At 38.6% G+C, this 17,006-nt stretch overlaps 1 protein-coding gene across 1 annotated transcript in view; it reads left to right on the plus strand.

The window, feature by feature from the left end:
- MARCHF3 (membrane associated ring-CH-type finger 3) overlaps positions 1-4,253 on the plus strand; it is a 122,209-nt gene extending 117,956 nt beyond the window's left edge. Inside the window, exon 5 of the mRNA XM_026673841.2 lies at positions 3,832-4,253. Within this exon, the coding sequence (XP_026529626.1) occupies positions 3,832-3,990 (159 nt within the window). The 3' untranslated portion in view covers positions 3,991-4,253. The remainder of the gene's footprint in view (positions 1-3,831) is intronic.
- Positions 4,254-17,006: the final 12,753 nt, after the last annotated feature.

The following is a 17,006-nucleotide window of genomic DNA, read 5'->3' on the forward strand; positions in this document are numbered from 1 at the left end:
TTGAAAACTTTAGTATTGTGTATAACTTAAATTATCTCTGATCATTAAAAGGGCCTTTAATCCAAGAGTATTGTTTTACACACACATGGGGAAGTGATAAGCCTAAACCAAACATGGGCTCCCATCATTGTATTGTATTGAATATACAGTTTCAGGGCATGGTAGGTTTATGTTGTGAGAGGAGAGAACCTTTCTCATCCTGTTATGACTTCAGTGGGAATGGACTATATTAATGAGGAAATGTGCTCTCAGAAAAGAGGTTTCAAAGTTTCAGTGTCTAACAACAGGGCTTCAGTGTAATAGGAGGGGGGAGAAGAGGGGGATAGAGGGGGAGAAAGAGAGAAATTAAATCCCAATCCAGTTTCTAGTCAGCCAGTTGCCACCTAACAGTTTTGCAATATGCTTGAATTATACTTCATTACCTCATGCTAGGACCCCAAATCATGATTTATTTTTTTTAACACGGTGGCATATGACTGTACAAAATTGCACAGGGTGTGATACTGAAATGGTATAGTAGTCCCTACATTGTATCTGTTAGCTTTTTTCCCAGACAAAAAAAAACTGGACTGTTCATACTGTTTGAACATATTTGCTTTCATTTAATGAAGTCATTTTATTGTTGTCCATTTTCAATCCACTAATAACAACTGTAGGACAGGAGGTTGGCACAGTTCAGATAAAATCTTATTCAGTTTCATGTATTTGGATGAAAAAGCTCAAACTCATATTGTCAAAATAATTATATAAAACAATTAGATTTTAAGTTCGTTTAGTTTGATATTGATTCAGGCTGCTGGTATTCAAATACGATTCTAATAGTTGTAGTTGCTTAGTAGCTTTATTGCAGTTTATGTTACCACAAGTAAATGATTTGATTGCTTATTGTACCCCATGACTATTATTAAGTGTTGTACCTGATGATTCTTGACTCTTGAGAAATGTATCTTTTCTTTTATGTACACTGAAAGCATTTGCACCAAGACAAATTCCTTGTGTGTCCAATCACACTTGGCCAATAAAGAATTCTAACTAATTCTAACTAAAATGTATCAAATATGCAATCTGCAGCAGGTTAACAGAACCTGTTATATCTCATAATACATAATGCTTGGCCAAATCCACCCACCTACTTAAACTATATTTACATCTTTGCTTATGGCATAATTTGGCTTTGAGACTTCACCATAGATAGTCCAGTACTCCAAAGGTGTTGATTATTGTGATGTACAGTGCTGTGGTGTTACATGTTGTTGATTGACACATTGTCTATCATAAGATATACCTCAGGGCAGTTATTATCATTTCTTCACATTGGCCTTCATACTAAATCAAACACTGCCATCTGGGTGAGTAACGCTGCTGTATCTCAATAATGTAAGAGTTTAGTGGAGCAATTCTTTTGAGAACAGAGATCCATACATTTCAAAGGAGCTATTTTCTGCCATTCCTAAATAAGACCCTGTCTCTCTCTCTCAAAGACTGCTGATTAGCCCTTTAAATGAATCTAAGCATTGTTTTCATGATCAATGAACAAATCTCATCTCTGTTCTGGGCAGGAAGGATCCTGGAACCAAGTTTCTGATTTTTTTTTAAAAAAAGATGAAGACCAGATCCTGCTTTCACATTGAGTTTGACTTTTATAACATAATTTTACATTGAGTTTGCTTTCACATTGAGTTTGACTTTTATAACTAATTTTATAAATTTACACAAACGTTTAGTCAAAATGTTTTGGGGGAAACTCCAGAGATTTAGAAATGGTTGTGGGATTTACACAATGTTGCTATCCACTAACAACATTGCAAATTGTTAACAGAAGACTTTCCTTACAAAATGCAAAATTGAACTTCTGGGTTTCAGTAGCTGACATTGCTTAGGCATTGGCTGAAGGCAAGAACTCATTGTAAACAGCCTATTAGGCTTACCCAGGGTATCTATTGATGTATTTGTTGTACATAAGAATTGCCCATCTCCCTTACAGAAGGACTCCGAGCAGTATACAATAGAATATCAAAAGCATAAAAAACAGTATGTAAAATTTAAAAGAGGCAAAGAATGTTAAAAATTGATTAAAAAGTGCGGGGAGAGCTTTCAGAGCACCAATTAGCGTGACATTTGTGTGCTCATCTGGGCGCCCCAAGAAAAGCCCCAGAACCATGTTTTCATGCCTTTCTGGAAAGCCAGGAGAGTGCGGCCCTGCCTCACCTCCAGGATAAGTGTTCCACAGGGCAGGGACAATGGGCAGAGAAGGCTCTCTTTCCTGGACCCCTGGCAGTTGGAATTCTTTGGCTGACGAGATCCACAATTTATCTTCCCTGCCTGACTAGGTGGGATCGACTGAAGTGATGGGATAATGTTATCCTGTGAAAATTCCTTGAATATTCATTGAGAACCTAGCTTATAATGCAAAAAAAAATGCTAAAAAGAACCTATCCTTTCTATAACAAGAGAGGGACTCTGGGAAAGAATCTTAGTAACCTAAGGAGAAGCCTTTAAATGTGGTGATATTGTGCCACTAGTGAACATGAGGAATGAAAATAGACTCTTCCACAGTGGCTAAGGTTCTGCAAAGCTGTATTTTTTTTCTATGCTCCTAATGTCTCCTCTTGAAGGGAGTTCTTAGTCTCACCAGTCCTGGAACTGTTACACAATAGTTCCTTCACAGTGAGTTTTATAAATAGTTCTTCCCTCCTCCTGTCCTAGGCACAGAGACCTGACAGGAAATGGCATCTGCCTTCTATCTCTCTGTCACCGCTATCATACCGCTATCAGGGTAAAGAATTTGAAAATCCAGTGGCTGTTGTAAAAATGCTATTACAAGTGCTTGAAATAACTCTGATTATTTAAATCTCATTACAAATGGATTATTAGATATATCACTTCCTAACCATGTTGTCACTATTGATCTGTCTGAAATAAAATTTGGATATTTCCAAAGAAAGGCATTGCCAAACATATTACTGCATAATTTAAACACCAATCTGAAGGTTGCTTTACTTTGTTGCATAGCAAGATGATATATTTTTAAAAGGGATGATACTCCAAACTATCAGCATTTTCTCTTGTTTTTTATACGTAAATTCAGAGAAAGGTTTTTAAATTCACTTAATTTTTTTACAAAGTGATCCCAAATGGACTGACCTATAACCAGGGGTGGGCTTCAAAAATTTTAGCAACGGTTCTCTACCCAGTTGCTGGCTGGGCGTGGCCATGGTAGGCGTTGCCAAGTCGGCCTCCTGCATTTTTGGCCTCCCCGGACTCCAGAGATTTTCCTCGAGCCTCCGGGAGGGTGAAAATAGCCTTCCCGGGCTCTGGAGGCTCTCTGGAAGCCGGAAACAGGCCCATTTCCGACCTTCCTGAACTTCCAAGAGGCCCGTTTTTTGCCTTCCCCGAGCCTCCATGTGCGCCCTGCGCTTAAGGTGCAATCCAAAACAGGCTGTGTGGGGACTCCTGAGAGGGGCAGGGTGGGGTGGGCGGAGCCAGCCAGGAGTGGGATTTGAGGGTTCTCCAAATTGCACAGAATCTTAGCTAGGGGCTCTCCCAAACTCCTGCAAATCCCCAGCAGCCCACCCCGCCTATTACCAGATATCTTTTAGCTCTGTTAGTTGCTATAGACAAGAAAAGTTAGATTAAGTATTACAGAAGCAGATTGAAAACTGGATTTTTTTCCCCTGAAAGTGTCTATTGAGTTGAGAAGAACTGGAGTTAAAAGAGAATCATTCAGGTTGAGGCACAATAATGCAATTTGTATTAAAAGACCCTTCAGTTTTCTTCTGTGTGTGTTTCTGGTCATCTTAACCGTAAATTCTTCTCTTTGTTTTCCTGCAGGTATCCTTTAGGTATCACTGTAGATTATACAATGAATGGCGTCGGACCAATCAACGAGTTATCCTTCTCATCCCAAAGTCTGTCAGCATCCCTTCTACCCAGCAATCCTTGCTGGGCCTGCATTCAGTCAAAAGGAACTCAAAAGAGACCATTGTCTAATTGTCATAATCTTTTCCACGGGCCACGAACTGCATATGGGTAGCATCATAGTTGGAAAGACACTTTTTGTAGATAAAAAGACATGACTGTTGCAATTTAAATCATGGATGCTGCAATCATATGATATTTGCTAAGCTGCCAAACATGTCTAAAATTTAGCAGATACTGTATGGAATTTTCCAACACATGTTGATAGCTGCATCACTAGGGATGCAACTCTTTTCTAATTGTGATTAAAAACTATGATGGCAAACACTGAAAAATATGTGAATTGTATTATTTCTGAGACAAGTCCAGACATCTTCTATGCTGCATTCTCCCTTCCTATATCTAGACTAATTAAAGAGAATTGGAGGCTGCTTTAAGAAGTATAATGACATGAAGAGTATGTGTGAGAGACAGAGCACATGCATACCAAACCCATTTGTCACACACACTAGGTCTAGAGACAGCTGAAAGAAAAATTCTCAGTGGAAGGCTAATGAAAAGTTTTATAGCTTAATGTCTTGAGAAAAAAAATTGAAGGCTTTGTAATTACCTATTAAGCACAATCCCAAAATAAATGGGGCTCTGATATTTATGTAGTATATTTCCTCGTCCCCACCTATATACCTTCTGTATATTGGAACTGCTACTCTCAGATTAACATCCTGAATGTATAACATCAGGAATGAATCAAATTGGGAAAGTCTATTCTATACTCTCCCAGACTCAATAGTGGTAACATTTCTTTTTTGTTTGTTTTTATTTTATTTTTGTGCTTTTGAGTCACTTTTTTCTCTTGACATCTGGACTGGCAAGGGTTCTTTAGTATTAGTAAATATAGGTCAGCCCATACACATGTGGATCTCCTTTTATGTGTAAGAGTATCTTGACTGCTATGATTAGTATATTCTCTTGCCCAGTTACAGATATTTTTATATTTACTTACTTACTTACTTACTTATTTATTTATTTATTTCAAGATTAAAAACATTTGCTTGTTCACATTTTCATCACAATATTAACCTTTGCAATGAGAAGTGGGGAGGAAAGTTCCCAAAGCCTCTGCCAAACTGCAGAGGGGAGATGAGCAGGATCTGCCAAAATCTTCCCGAAGCCATTTGAAATATTCTTAGTGGGTTTTTTTTACCTTCAGAATTTTCACCTTCCAGGGACCAGTTTCACAACAATCTGTAATGGTGAAGACTTGCAATCATAACTAGACTAGCGCTGCTGTATCTCTGCTGCAAAACAAGATGTCTGAAAAAAGCATCATTTCAGAAAGCAATTTTCTCAAGCAGAGAGGAAAAAGAAACAGTGTATTGTGGAGAAATGATTGATTGAAATGGCAAGGAATTAAGTTGCATCACAACAATGTTCTCTAAATTTAATTCCTAAATTTATTTTGTAAGGGGGACTTTTGCACAGATAATAAAGGACTGGCTCATTAGACATGTTCTAAGAAACTTGGACTTGCCTTGCATTACAATGAGCAAAACTACAGCTTTGCTGGATTTGCAACTTGACAGATAAGTTTGGATGGAAACATCTAAGTCTTAACTTCTTTGTGCATACCAGACTAAGACCTCTTTGTTAAAAATGTTTACAACCGGCTTATAATCGTAGCCAATTCCAATTTGGAATCTGAATGTTAAATTCTTCATTTCTTGGGTGGCACGTCTTGGCATGACTGCCTTTCCCAAAGCATGAGACAAAGGCATCATTTCGATCCATTATTTTTAGAATTAGGCTATCAAATGGACTTTCCTTACATCAACAAATGTTCCTAGCATGTAGAATTTTTACTAATTAAAATACACTGCTGAATCGTATTTCAGTAGAGGAAATTTCAACATTTGCCTCTTATTTCCTATGTTATGGGGGCAGGGGGAAATGAAGAAGATGTGTATTAAAGCAAATTGCAAAGACTTAACATGGATTGAACAACTGTTCTTTGTTAAGTAGCAGTATTGAGTCCCACCACAAGCAGATTCCAGTCTACAGCTACTTCTGGATATGATCGCAGCCATCACACAACACCAGGTGCAATCTACCAGGATGCATTACAAACTATGAAAAACTCCACACACCCCTCACCCTTGGAAAATAAGCACACCCACACACCCAAGGCACATACGCATAACTTTTATGCTTTAAATTGACATGAGATGGTTTTGCAGGGCTTGGTGATGGAAAAAGAAGATGGAAAAAGAAGAACTTTCTGTTGCTGGTAATGTAAAAAAAAAACAGCCTCTGTCTTCATCTGTTCAGTTGCATCTGATTTTTTAGAGACCATATAGCTTAGTAAAATTAAATGAGCAAAAAGGAGTGGTTTTGCCTAGCGGTGTTAGACTAGGAGGCAGGACAGTCCAAATTTAATAATGTTATTGTGTTGTCATTTCTTTGGGGGGGGGGGGGGGTCAACTACCATGCTTAACTGCCAGCTGCCTTTCTGAGCCAACTAGTCCATTTTTTTTCTTTAGCATTTCTTCTCTTTAGTGCCCAGCAGTGAACACATACTGCAAGTCTTGGAGGTCTCACTGGAACAGACTTAACGGTATGTATTGGATGGGGTGCAGGAGAAAGAAAACCAACGAAAGTTCCTTAATGCAAGAAATCTCTTCATCTCTTTGATTTTTATCCAAGCTATTTCAATGATTTTTGAATATGTACAAATCATGAATATTAAGCTGCATACATGACTGCCATGTATTAATTTCTTTTAAAAATGTGTATTTATTTTTTGTAAAACAAAAAAAGGAAAGAATGAACAAGAAAAGGAGAAAAGAAAGAATTGTTTCAGAAATTAATAATTAGACAAAGCAATTATTGTGGAGTTAGTGCTCGGTATATTGATGATGAGAATTTAGCCTTATAAACAAAGTATATAATTTTTACATTACAAGAAAAGAGTTGAATCTCTCAGCTAAATGATGTAATCATTGTTAGGGTTAGGAAAGAAAACTGCTATAAAAAATTACAGATAAATATTTAGTTTCTAATTTCCATTTTGCTGTATAATACGTAACCCTTTAAACTAGAGCTATTGAATCAATTGTAAGAACTCACATTTAGCTAAACCTACACTTTTTTCTTATTAGAATAACCTCCCTTTAACTCAAAGCTCCTCAAAATGATCAAAATGTCCCACCTGACCAATTCATGTCTCTCCCATAAATTGTAAGTCAATATAGGTTCATTGAACAGAGCTATGGAAGTTGATGCAAAAATAACATTATATCTTTACATTTTTATTTTATTCATTGTTCCAGTGATGATTGAAGTTTGGGGAAACTATCTAATGCAGTTTGCAATACAGGTAGTCCTGAACTTAAAACAGTTTGCTTAGTGACTATTCAAAATTACAATGGCACAGAAAAAAGTGACTTACGACCATTTTTCACACTTAAGACCATTGCAGCATACCCATGGTCCCATGATCTACATTCAGATGCATGACACCTTACTCACATCACGTTTACAGTGTCCCAGGTTCATGCAATCCCCTTTTGCAACCTTCTGCCAAGCAAAGTCAACGGGGAAGCCAGATTCATTTAACATCTGTGTTACTAAATTAACAACTGCAGTGATTCACTTAACAAATGTAGCAAGAAAAGTTGTAAAATGGGGGGGAAACTCGCTTAACAAATTTCTCACTTAGCAACAACAACTTTGGGCTCAATTGTGGTCGTACATTGAGGACTACCTGTACATCTGGAGAGCCAAGTTGGAGAAGGATGCTTTAGAACTGTGTTTTTCAAACTTGGCAACTTTAGGATGTGTGGACTTCAGCTTCCAGAATTCCCTAACCAGCTGTCATGCCCTTGGTAGAGTCGGATTCTGAGGGAGAGGAGGAACAGCGGAGAGGGAGTGGAGGTGTGGCTCCAGAGGTTGTGGAGGAGGCTGGGGAAGGGCAGAGGCCGATTGGGCAGTAAGAGGAAGAACCAGGGCCATCCCCTCTTCATCCTAGGACATGCAGGGAGGAACGGAGAAGGAAACAACTTGGCTTATGAGAGAGGAAGCGGCCATGATCCCCCTCATTAGTTGCAACTGGGAAGAATAGTATATAAGAAAGACGGTTACAACACAGTGTTGCCAGAAGCAAAGCATGTTTTATTTTGGGCTGAAGTTATCTTGGTTGGCGTCCTTCCAACAGACTGTGCCTTGTTATCTCCTTGAAGTTGGTAATTACTTATCCTGGTCCATTGTGGAATTTCCTTCATTGTAGTTTGTTTTGGGTTTTTTATTTCACGTCTATCTGCTCATTTAAGTTCGGACTGTATTGCTTTCTTTTAAAGACTATTTTTAAGTAAGTTTGATCTCCAACTGAGAATTATTGAACAGTGGGGCCAAGTTGGAGGCATTAAAGGACATTTATTTATGTTTTGGATTTTGTCACGTTTGTGTTACACTCCAGGTCATCACACCAGCATGCTGGAAATAGAAGTACACAGATCTTTAGAATGCCAAGTTTGAAATATTCTGCTTTAGAACTTAGAAGGATGTACCTTTGCACAAAGTGGTATTTGTTTCAGAGGCAGTCAACCAACCAGAGAAGCAGCAGCAGCTTTCTGCCCCTTTCTCTTCTAGAGAGAACATCCTTTAGATTAGAACTCAGGACCCTGACATAGAAGGCTAGACTGTAGGATCTGAAGTGTTCATCAGAATGACAAAAACTATGTCGTGCCATTGTAGGAAATGCACATGCAAAAGGGATGAATGGCACTTAACTTGTGCTACTACCATAGTTTTCATCATTGGTTTCCCCACCTCTCCTACAGACCTGGGTGCATAAGGATTGGGCTTCTGCAGCTCTTCTCCAGCAGGGCCAGCTAACGTCCAGATCCACAGCGATAATGTGGCAAAAGCAAATCTGGACCATTAATACTGGAGCTACAAGCAGGCAGTTTTCCATCTGCAAGTCGTCTCAGCTTTACTCACCTTTCTGTAGAAGCCAAGAGGGCATCTTGCTCCCTTGCCATGATTTCCTCACACCCTTCTGTTCTGAAACCAAGGTGCCAAATCGCTCTTCCACAGAAATACAGCCCTCTCCCCTCTGCTCCATGGACTCAGGGGGAAAAAACAAGGAGGGAATAGATCATGCAGATCATTATCCCATTGTTTTCAAGATGCATACAAATCAATCTGTAAAACTTGCTCCATATTTTTCCCCAGTGTTAGTTTACTGGATTTTCCTCCTCTCCTTTTTGAATGTAGGGGTTGCTTGCTTCTTTCTGGTCAACCGACATTTCTCTTAGATTTTTCAAATATAATGCACACTGTGAAGGTTCAGCCACATCACCATGTTGTTTCTTTAACTCTGGGAAGTAATTCATCTGGTCTTGAAAATTTAAACTCAGAATGCAGTGGTGTTTGCATATGTGTCAATCTCAAAATACAGGCCTATTCTTCATCCTGCTCTTAACAACTACAACACATAAGTTTTGTTTGAGACATGTTAGAACAGGTTTGCCAGGATGACAGCTGCACAATGTAGCATTTGAGACTGAGCACTACTTAAAACTCTTCAAATACTAAAGTAAAAATATAAAAAAGAAATTCTGATGATCAATGGAGCTGGAGATGAGAGGAAAAAATGTAAAATAAATATATATGTGGCATTATTGTCCTTAGTTTCTCATGTGAAAAAAAAAAATCCCAGTTGCTTTGATTTGTTATCCAAAGAACTCCGAATCACAAGAAGAGAGATACTTTTTAAAAAGCAAATAAGCCTTTGAAATCTCTTTGAATATTAGTAGCTCGGGCTAGAGCTCAAATCAACAACATAGCAATAAACTTTTTCCTGGAGAACTGATTCTCTGTGCAATACCACATTCTTGCTCTCCAGAATTAAGCCTACATATTCCAAGCATTTCACAATGTGCTATTAAAAGTCTTAGGCAAGAAATAGGTTACACTTCACAATTATGAAGCAAAAAACAACATCTGGAACATTTGTTAAATGGTAGTTACTCATGTGCACCCAAATGTTATTTGGACTTCAATGTCACTTCAATGCCAATCAATGTTTGATTCAACATTATGATAGAGGGAGGGATTAGTACATCACAAGGGCAAATTATTTACTTATATATCAAAATAGCATTGGAGTTAGAGATACACAAAGTTAGTTTCAAGAAGATCCCTTAGCAATATTTACTACAGTGTGTATGAATAATCATTTGTAATGCATTAAAACCCTTTAAGTTTAGCTTTTTGAAAGAATGTATTTCTTATTAGCTTTGGAAAGAAAAGCTCTACTTTCCAATATATGTATCTCTCCTCTTCCACAGTTTATATTAAAGAGTTTCATTCTATCGCACCTTTTAACTAAAGTAGTTTTCATTTATCACTTGATAAATCATTTTTGTTATCATTTGAGAAATCATTTTTACTGTTATCATTTGAGAAATCATTTTTAAATAGGAGATGCACAATGTCAAGATAAATCCATTTCTTGCACTTCTAAAGTGTTTTTCTGAAGTAGACAGCTTAAAAGCAATTAAAGAAAATGACTGTACTTCTTTCAAACTTTTCCTATTCATTATTAAAATGCAGGCCAAGCTAACTCTGATGCGAAAAGAAACAGGTAGGCTAACAGGCTTTATGGCCTAAGAGTATTACAGCAGAAATGGGGTTATTTACAGATTTGGAAAAAAAATTGCTGTTTATTAATATTTCCAGATAAAATAATTGGAAATACGTAAGAAAATAAAAGCAACAAAATATCATACAAGTGGGTATGAAAAAAAATACTGAAAAAGAGTAAGAATGGAGAAATATATCTCATAGCATCTTTAAGGGGAAAGAATCAGCATAAAGAATGTAGTATAAAAAAGGCAAAGAATGGTTAAGATTTAAAAGGAAAGCAAATGAGTTTGATAGAAATAATTATTTTGAAAATCGATGAAGAAAGCTAAACAAGTTTTCAACAGAGTGTAATTAAAAATAAAACTGGTGAAATTATGTGGGTTCAAACTGAACTAAGAGAATGCTAGAAGGACCATGTAAGACAATCGTATGGGAATGATAGTGATACATTGAATAGTGGTACTGAAATGAATACAGCTGTTAGTATTGAACAGAAATGGATGAAAGGAAGCCATGTGTACAATGAGAACATTGAAAGATGGAAGTGTGGATGGTGTAATTGGAGAAATGTTGCTGTGTCCTTTGATTAGGCTGCATTCTCTATTTGTGCAGACTGCATCTCTATTTGACAATTGGAAGAATATTGCTTCCGCAGTATTGAGAAAAAGGTAGCAGGAGTCGTCATCATCATCTTTTAATGACCCCATAATCCCTTGCGGGGTGGAGTCTGGGCAACCGAATGAAGCTGAGTGATTACTGATCAGATGCTTTTCCTGTTGCCAATAAAAAGATAGCAGGAGTGAATGCAAAACTTAAGGGAGAATTTGTTAAAGATGGCTGGGAAGATTTGGCAGCTTTGATTGAAAGGCATTGTGACCATGAGCAAAAATTGACAAGTGGACTATTAACTTTACCCTGGGCAATCAAGGAGATTCATACCACGTTTTTGATCTTCAGCAGTTAAGCACCACTGTACATTCAGATTTCTTTTCAGTTCCTTTCTGATAGACATTCGGACCTAGTTCCTGTACCCTACTCTAATGAAATCTAAAGACATCCGTATGCTTTTTAAAATTCTCCCTGTGCTAATTTTTGCATTCCTTGGGCCAGATCTCTTTTTCTCATTTACTTTTTAGCAGTAGGCAGATGAATGACATTTCCTAAGTAAAGAACTAGGGACCACTGCAGTGCCTTCTCATGACACCCAGATAGACTCATACAATTTATGTAAAATCTGCTAAATTTGTATAGTACAGTACAGGTTTGAGACATTAATTTTTACACAAGTGTGCCCTGCCTGAATCTGGACAGATACCAATTCTTTATAATAAAGCATGATACTGCTTTCACTGAACTATTTGGCATTTTAAACTTTAATGCACACATATCCATGACTGCCAAGACATTTAATGCATTTTTCTGCTTCTTTCACACTGCACCAACAAGGTTCCCATTTTTTCTTCCACTTCAGCAGGCTTAGGATGTGAAGAGTTACCCATGCAAATATTTAATGTCTGTACAGCAAAAAGCAGATTATTGGATACTCACCTTGGCAGGGGTTCATTTGTTGCTCTGGATTCCACATTTAAACCTTTCTCTCATAAAATCAGAGAAAAACAAAAGCCTAATAAGTCCCTTTGTTTCAGTGTACCTTTCAATCTAGAAACGATTTCAAATTGCATTAAGAAGTAATTCATACTCTAAGCGGTTCAGATGCTTCAAATTGTCTTATCTCTTAATGTTTGAGCGATGAACTTTATGCAGAACACCATAAATCTAGCATTTTATCAGCAACAGAAAGTGAAAAGTAAGGAGTGGCATTTGCCCTCCTTGCTGTGTTGAAAAGATAGGCTGACAGTAAAAAAAAAAACTAAGAGCTCTCCAGATCCTAACATGCCACCAGTTCTGCCTCCATAATATCCAATGTCAAAACCAGCTAGGCCTGAGGCCTGCGAAGGCTGAGATAGACAGATCAAACACAATATTTGATCCTACCCATTGCTGTTCTGAGAGTGATATCTGAAGAATCTGTTTAATAACTCCATTTTTAAAAGGACATTTCTACAGTATCATTTCAGAATAGCTTATTACCAAATTGCCCCAAATTGTTTTTCTGTGTTGGATTGTCAGGGTACATGTAAACAAAAGTAAGTCCTATTTCCTCCAAAAGTTGTCCTTTCCCTCTTGTGGGTGAGACTGTCCACCCATAAAGTGTAATCTTAAATACCATTAAAACAAGTCATATTAACTAGAGAGGCTAGAAGTTGTAGTTCAAACTCTTGAAGGCCTCTGAATTTCCATTGTTAAAATCCTAAATTTCCCATGTTGTGTATAAAAAGTCAAATACTTGTTTTAGATCTTTTAGATTATCTAATTAAGACTACCTACAATTACAGAGACTCCACTATATAACAAGGAGAATCCAGGTTGCTGGCATGGATGATTGATTGCTCAAATATTAGGAAATTATTCTCTTATAAAGCATCTTTCATGTTTATCAGAGTGAGCAAATGATCTTTTGTTCACAGCCTACAACTATAAGCACCACCTTGACATTTTTGTTAAGAATACCTATGCTGTGTTCATGAACTGAACTGACCTGTGCCCTATAATTCTGTTCAGGAGAAACAAAATGTTTAAAAGAAATGATTACATCCATTAGCATTTTAAAAATGAACTAATTATCCCAGAATAATGTATTTGTTTTATTTTCATAACTGCTGCAAAATCAAATCCTCAATACTGTAGTCATGTATACTTTTCTAATTTTTTCATCCTGAATTCAACACTCCCATCAGAATAGCTGTTAACTCGAGTCCCAGTCCTGTATGGATTTTCCCCATTATGGATTGCATCCTCTCTCAAATCTTTAACTTTATATTTTCAGGCTGTGGAAATGACTCCCCCATGTTGTACTCCTTTCCGCCTGGAAGCGCAGTCTTTGTCAGGCATTGGATTGGACCAGATCAGGCAAAGCATCCAAAAACTGGGGACTCTCCTTCCACAGCCATTTTGCTTGCTGCTATGACCCCTACAATAGTTTTAATCTATCCCAAGTGCTACCGGACAACCTGGTCAGGGTTAAGTTCTATTACTTAATGCCACCTTCTGCTTCTACTTCTCCCAAGGCAGCTAGCTGTTCCAGGGCTTCTTCCTGGAAAGGGTATTGTGCTGTGTTATGGAGCTGGTCCTCCATGTCCACTGCAGGCAGTCCAAGCAATGCACACTGCTCAAAAAAAATAAAGGGAACACAAAAATAAGACACCCTAGATCTGAATGAATGAAATATTCTCATTAAATACTTTGTTCATTACATAGTTGAATGTGTTGACAACAAAATCACACAAAAATTATCAATGGAAATCAAATTTAGCAACCCATGGAGGTCTGGATTTGGAGTTACACTCAAAATTAAAGTGGAAAAAAACACTACAGGCTGATGCAACTTTGATGTAATGTCCTTAAAACAAGTCAAAATGAGGCTCAGTAGTGTGTGTGGCCTCCACGTGCCTGTATGACCTCCCTACAACGCCTGGGCATGCTCCTGATGAGGTGGCGGATGGTCTCCTGAGGGATCTCCTCCCACACCTGGACTAAAGCACCCCCCAATTCCTGGACAGTCTGTGGTGCAACGTGGCATTGGTGGATGGAGCGAGACATGATGTTCCAGATGTGCTCAATTGGATTCAGGTCTGGGGAACGGGTGGGCCAGTCCATAACATCAATGCCTTCGTCTTGCAGGAACTGCTGACACACTCCAGCCACATGAGGTCCAGCATTGTCTTGCATTAGGAGGAACCCAGGGCCAACCGCACCAGCATATGGTCTCACAAGGGGTCTGAGGATCTCATCTCGGTACCTAATGGCAGTCAGGCTACCTCTGGCGAGCACATGGAGGGCTGTGCGGCCCCCTAAAGAAATGCCACCCCACACCATTACTGACCCACTGCCAAAGTAGTCATGCTGGAGGATGTTGCAGGCAGCAGAAAGTTCTCCACAGCATCTGCAGACCCTGTCACGTCTGTCACATGTGCTCAGTGTGAACCTGCTTTCATCTGTGAAGAGCACAGGGCACCAGTGGCGAATTTGCCAATCTTGGTGTTCTCTGGCAAATGCCAAATGTCCTGCACAGTGTTGGGCTGTAAGCACAACTCCCACCTGTGGACATCGGGCCCTCATACCATCCTCATGAAGTCTGTTTCTGACCGTTTGAGCAGCCACATGCACATTTGTGGTCCGTTGGAGGTCATTTTGCAGTGCTCTGGCAGTGCTTCTCCTGTCCCTTCTTGCACAAAGGTGGAGGTAGCGGTCCTGATGCTGGGTTGTTGCCCTCCTACGGCCTCCTCCATGTCTCCTGATGTACTGGCCTGTTTCCTGGTAGCGCCTCCATGCTCTGGACACTACGCTGACAGACACAGCAAACCTTCTTGCCACAGCTCGCATTGATGCGCCATCCTGGATGAGCTGTACTACCTGAGCCACTTGTGTGGGTTGTAGACTCCGTCTCATGCTACCACTAGAGTGAAAGCCCCGCCAGCATTCAAGTGACCAAACCATCAGCCAGAAAGCATAGGAACTGAGAAGTGGTCTGTGGTCACCACCTGCAGAACCACTCCTTTATTGGGGATGTCTTGCTAATTGCCTATGCTTTCCACCTGTTGTCTATTCCATTTGCACAACAGCATGTGAAATTGATTGTCAATCAGTGTTGCTACCTAAGTGGACAGTTTGATTTCACAGAAGTGTGATTGACTTGGAGTTACATTGTGTTGTTTAAGTGTTCCCTTTATTTTTTTGAGCAGTGTATTTCCTCTGCTTGCAAATTATATCCTGCCTTTCATTCAGCTAAAGGTTGCATACGCTTCCTCCTCCTGTTTGTTCCCACAACAAGACATCTCTTGCTGATAAGCCAGGCCTGGAGAAGGTCTGGATTTGTAGCACCAGGACCCAGACTAATGATCCGAGGAAGTCAAGAAAACAACCAACCTTGGAAGAGAGGAAAAAGCAAGCCAAGGCAATTGATTCTGGCCAAGATACTTTGGGCTACACTCGCTGATCTCACTGATGCATGTGTTTGAAGCTCATAGAAAGGCTTTCAGAGCCCACAAGTAGTGACAGCAATCCAGCTTTAGCCTTTGTATATCCATAATTCCTAGCAAATTTCTGGCAAGTTCCTGCTGCAGACAAGCTACATTTCAGCTTATCCTTAATTCTGTTACAGCCTGACACATAATCCGCTTATTATTTTAGGTGGCCATAGCCTCACACTATTTGAGAACTCCTGGCTTAATTCCTTGAAGGATCCTGGCTGCTAGTAAGGCAATCAATAAATTCCCAGCCCATTTTGAACATTCTGTATAAGCCAAGGATTTAATAAAATGAAAATACTCTGCTCCTTCCAAACTCTGTAGACCTAAATTCACCGCATTTTGCTTGATTAGAAGTGCAATCAAAATGTTTCACCTCAGAAGTCAAGTGTGCTAAATTCAACATAGATTCTAGTTGGCAATGGATTCTTAATTCTATTAGGCTATCAGAGCTTAGTAGGAAAAATTTTGGAATTGTAAATTAGTCTTTTCCAGAACTATTCAGCTTAATAGCTAATGTTAAAAATAAAATGTCCACTAAATATTTTATTCATTAAAAATACATCAGAAACTAGTTTTCTGATCAGCTTTTTTAAATGGTAAATGTACTATTTGCATTCTTTCCAAATGTTTCTTGTCTGTGACTACTTACATAATGAGCATTTCTTCTCATTTGCCCTTTATCTACTTCCTTGGATTTGAAATAGCACTGATAAGCCCCAAGCAAGAGCAAACTCAAATGTTGGTTTCCCCCCTCCCCCCTCTGAATCTTCAGTGAGTACTCTAATAGCAAGACTTCCATCTTGTGGCTGATTATAGTATTGTAACATGATAACCACAACAGAATATTTGGCATTTGCAACTCTTTAATTGTGCTTAAAACTGTTTTTTATCTCTGGATGATACTTTAATGTCCTGTTTGGAAAAAATAAAGGCTATAAAGCTGAACATCCTTTTTCAAGTTCTGGAGGTAAACACAAGTAATTCTTCAATTCTGACAGAGAAACGTCTCTAGAATCCCTTCCCACATTTTTTCCCTCAGGCCTCTTTCCCACTTTTAAAAATTACAAAAGTCCCCCAAAGACTTGTTTGCATGGGTTATGATTTATCAATATTTTATACATTATTAAAATTGATACATCTGCTTCTACTTCTCACAACTTTTTGAAGGGCTTTTAATATTGCATTATTTTTAACCTTAAGGTAGCAATTTTGATTTTGCAGACCCCTGAGGTGGTCTTAGGGAATGTCCAGGAATCCTTAGACCACACTTTTGAAAAACATTGCATAAGAAAAGTTGCATCTGCAACTTGATTTCACTTTCTTTCGCATATAATAGTTTTGTTGGTTCTTTTA

The sequence above is a fragment of the Notechis scutatus genome, chromosome 2, assembly GCF_049901735.1.
Source record: "Notechis scutatus isolate UNSWTSFEM ecotype Mainland chromosome 2, rNotScu1.2, whole genome shotgun sequence".
NCBI lineage: Eukaryota > Metazoa > Chordata > Lepidosauria > Squamata > Elapidae > Notechis > Notechis scutatus.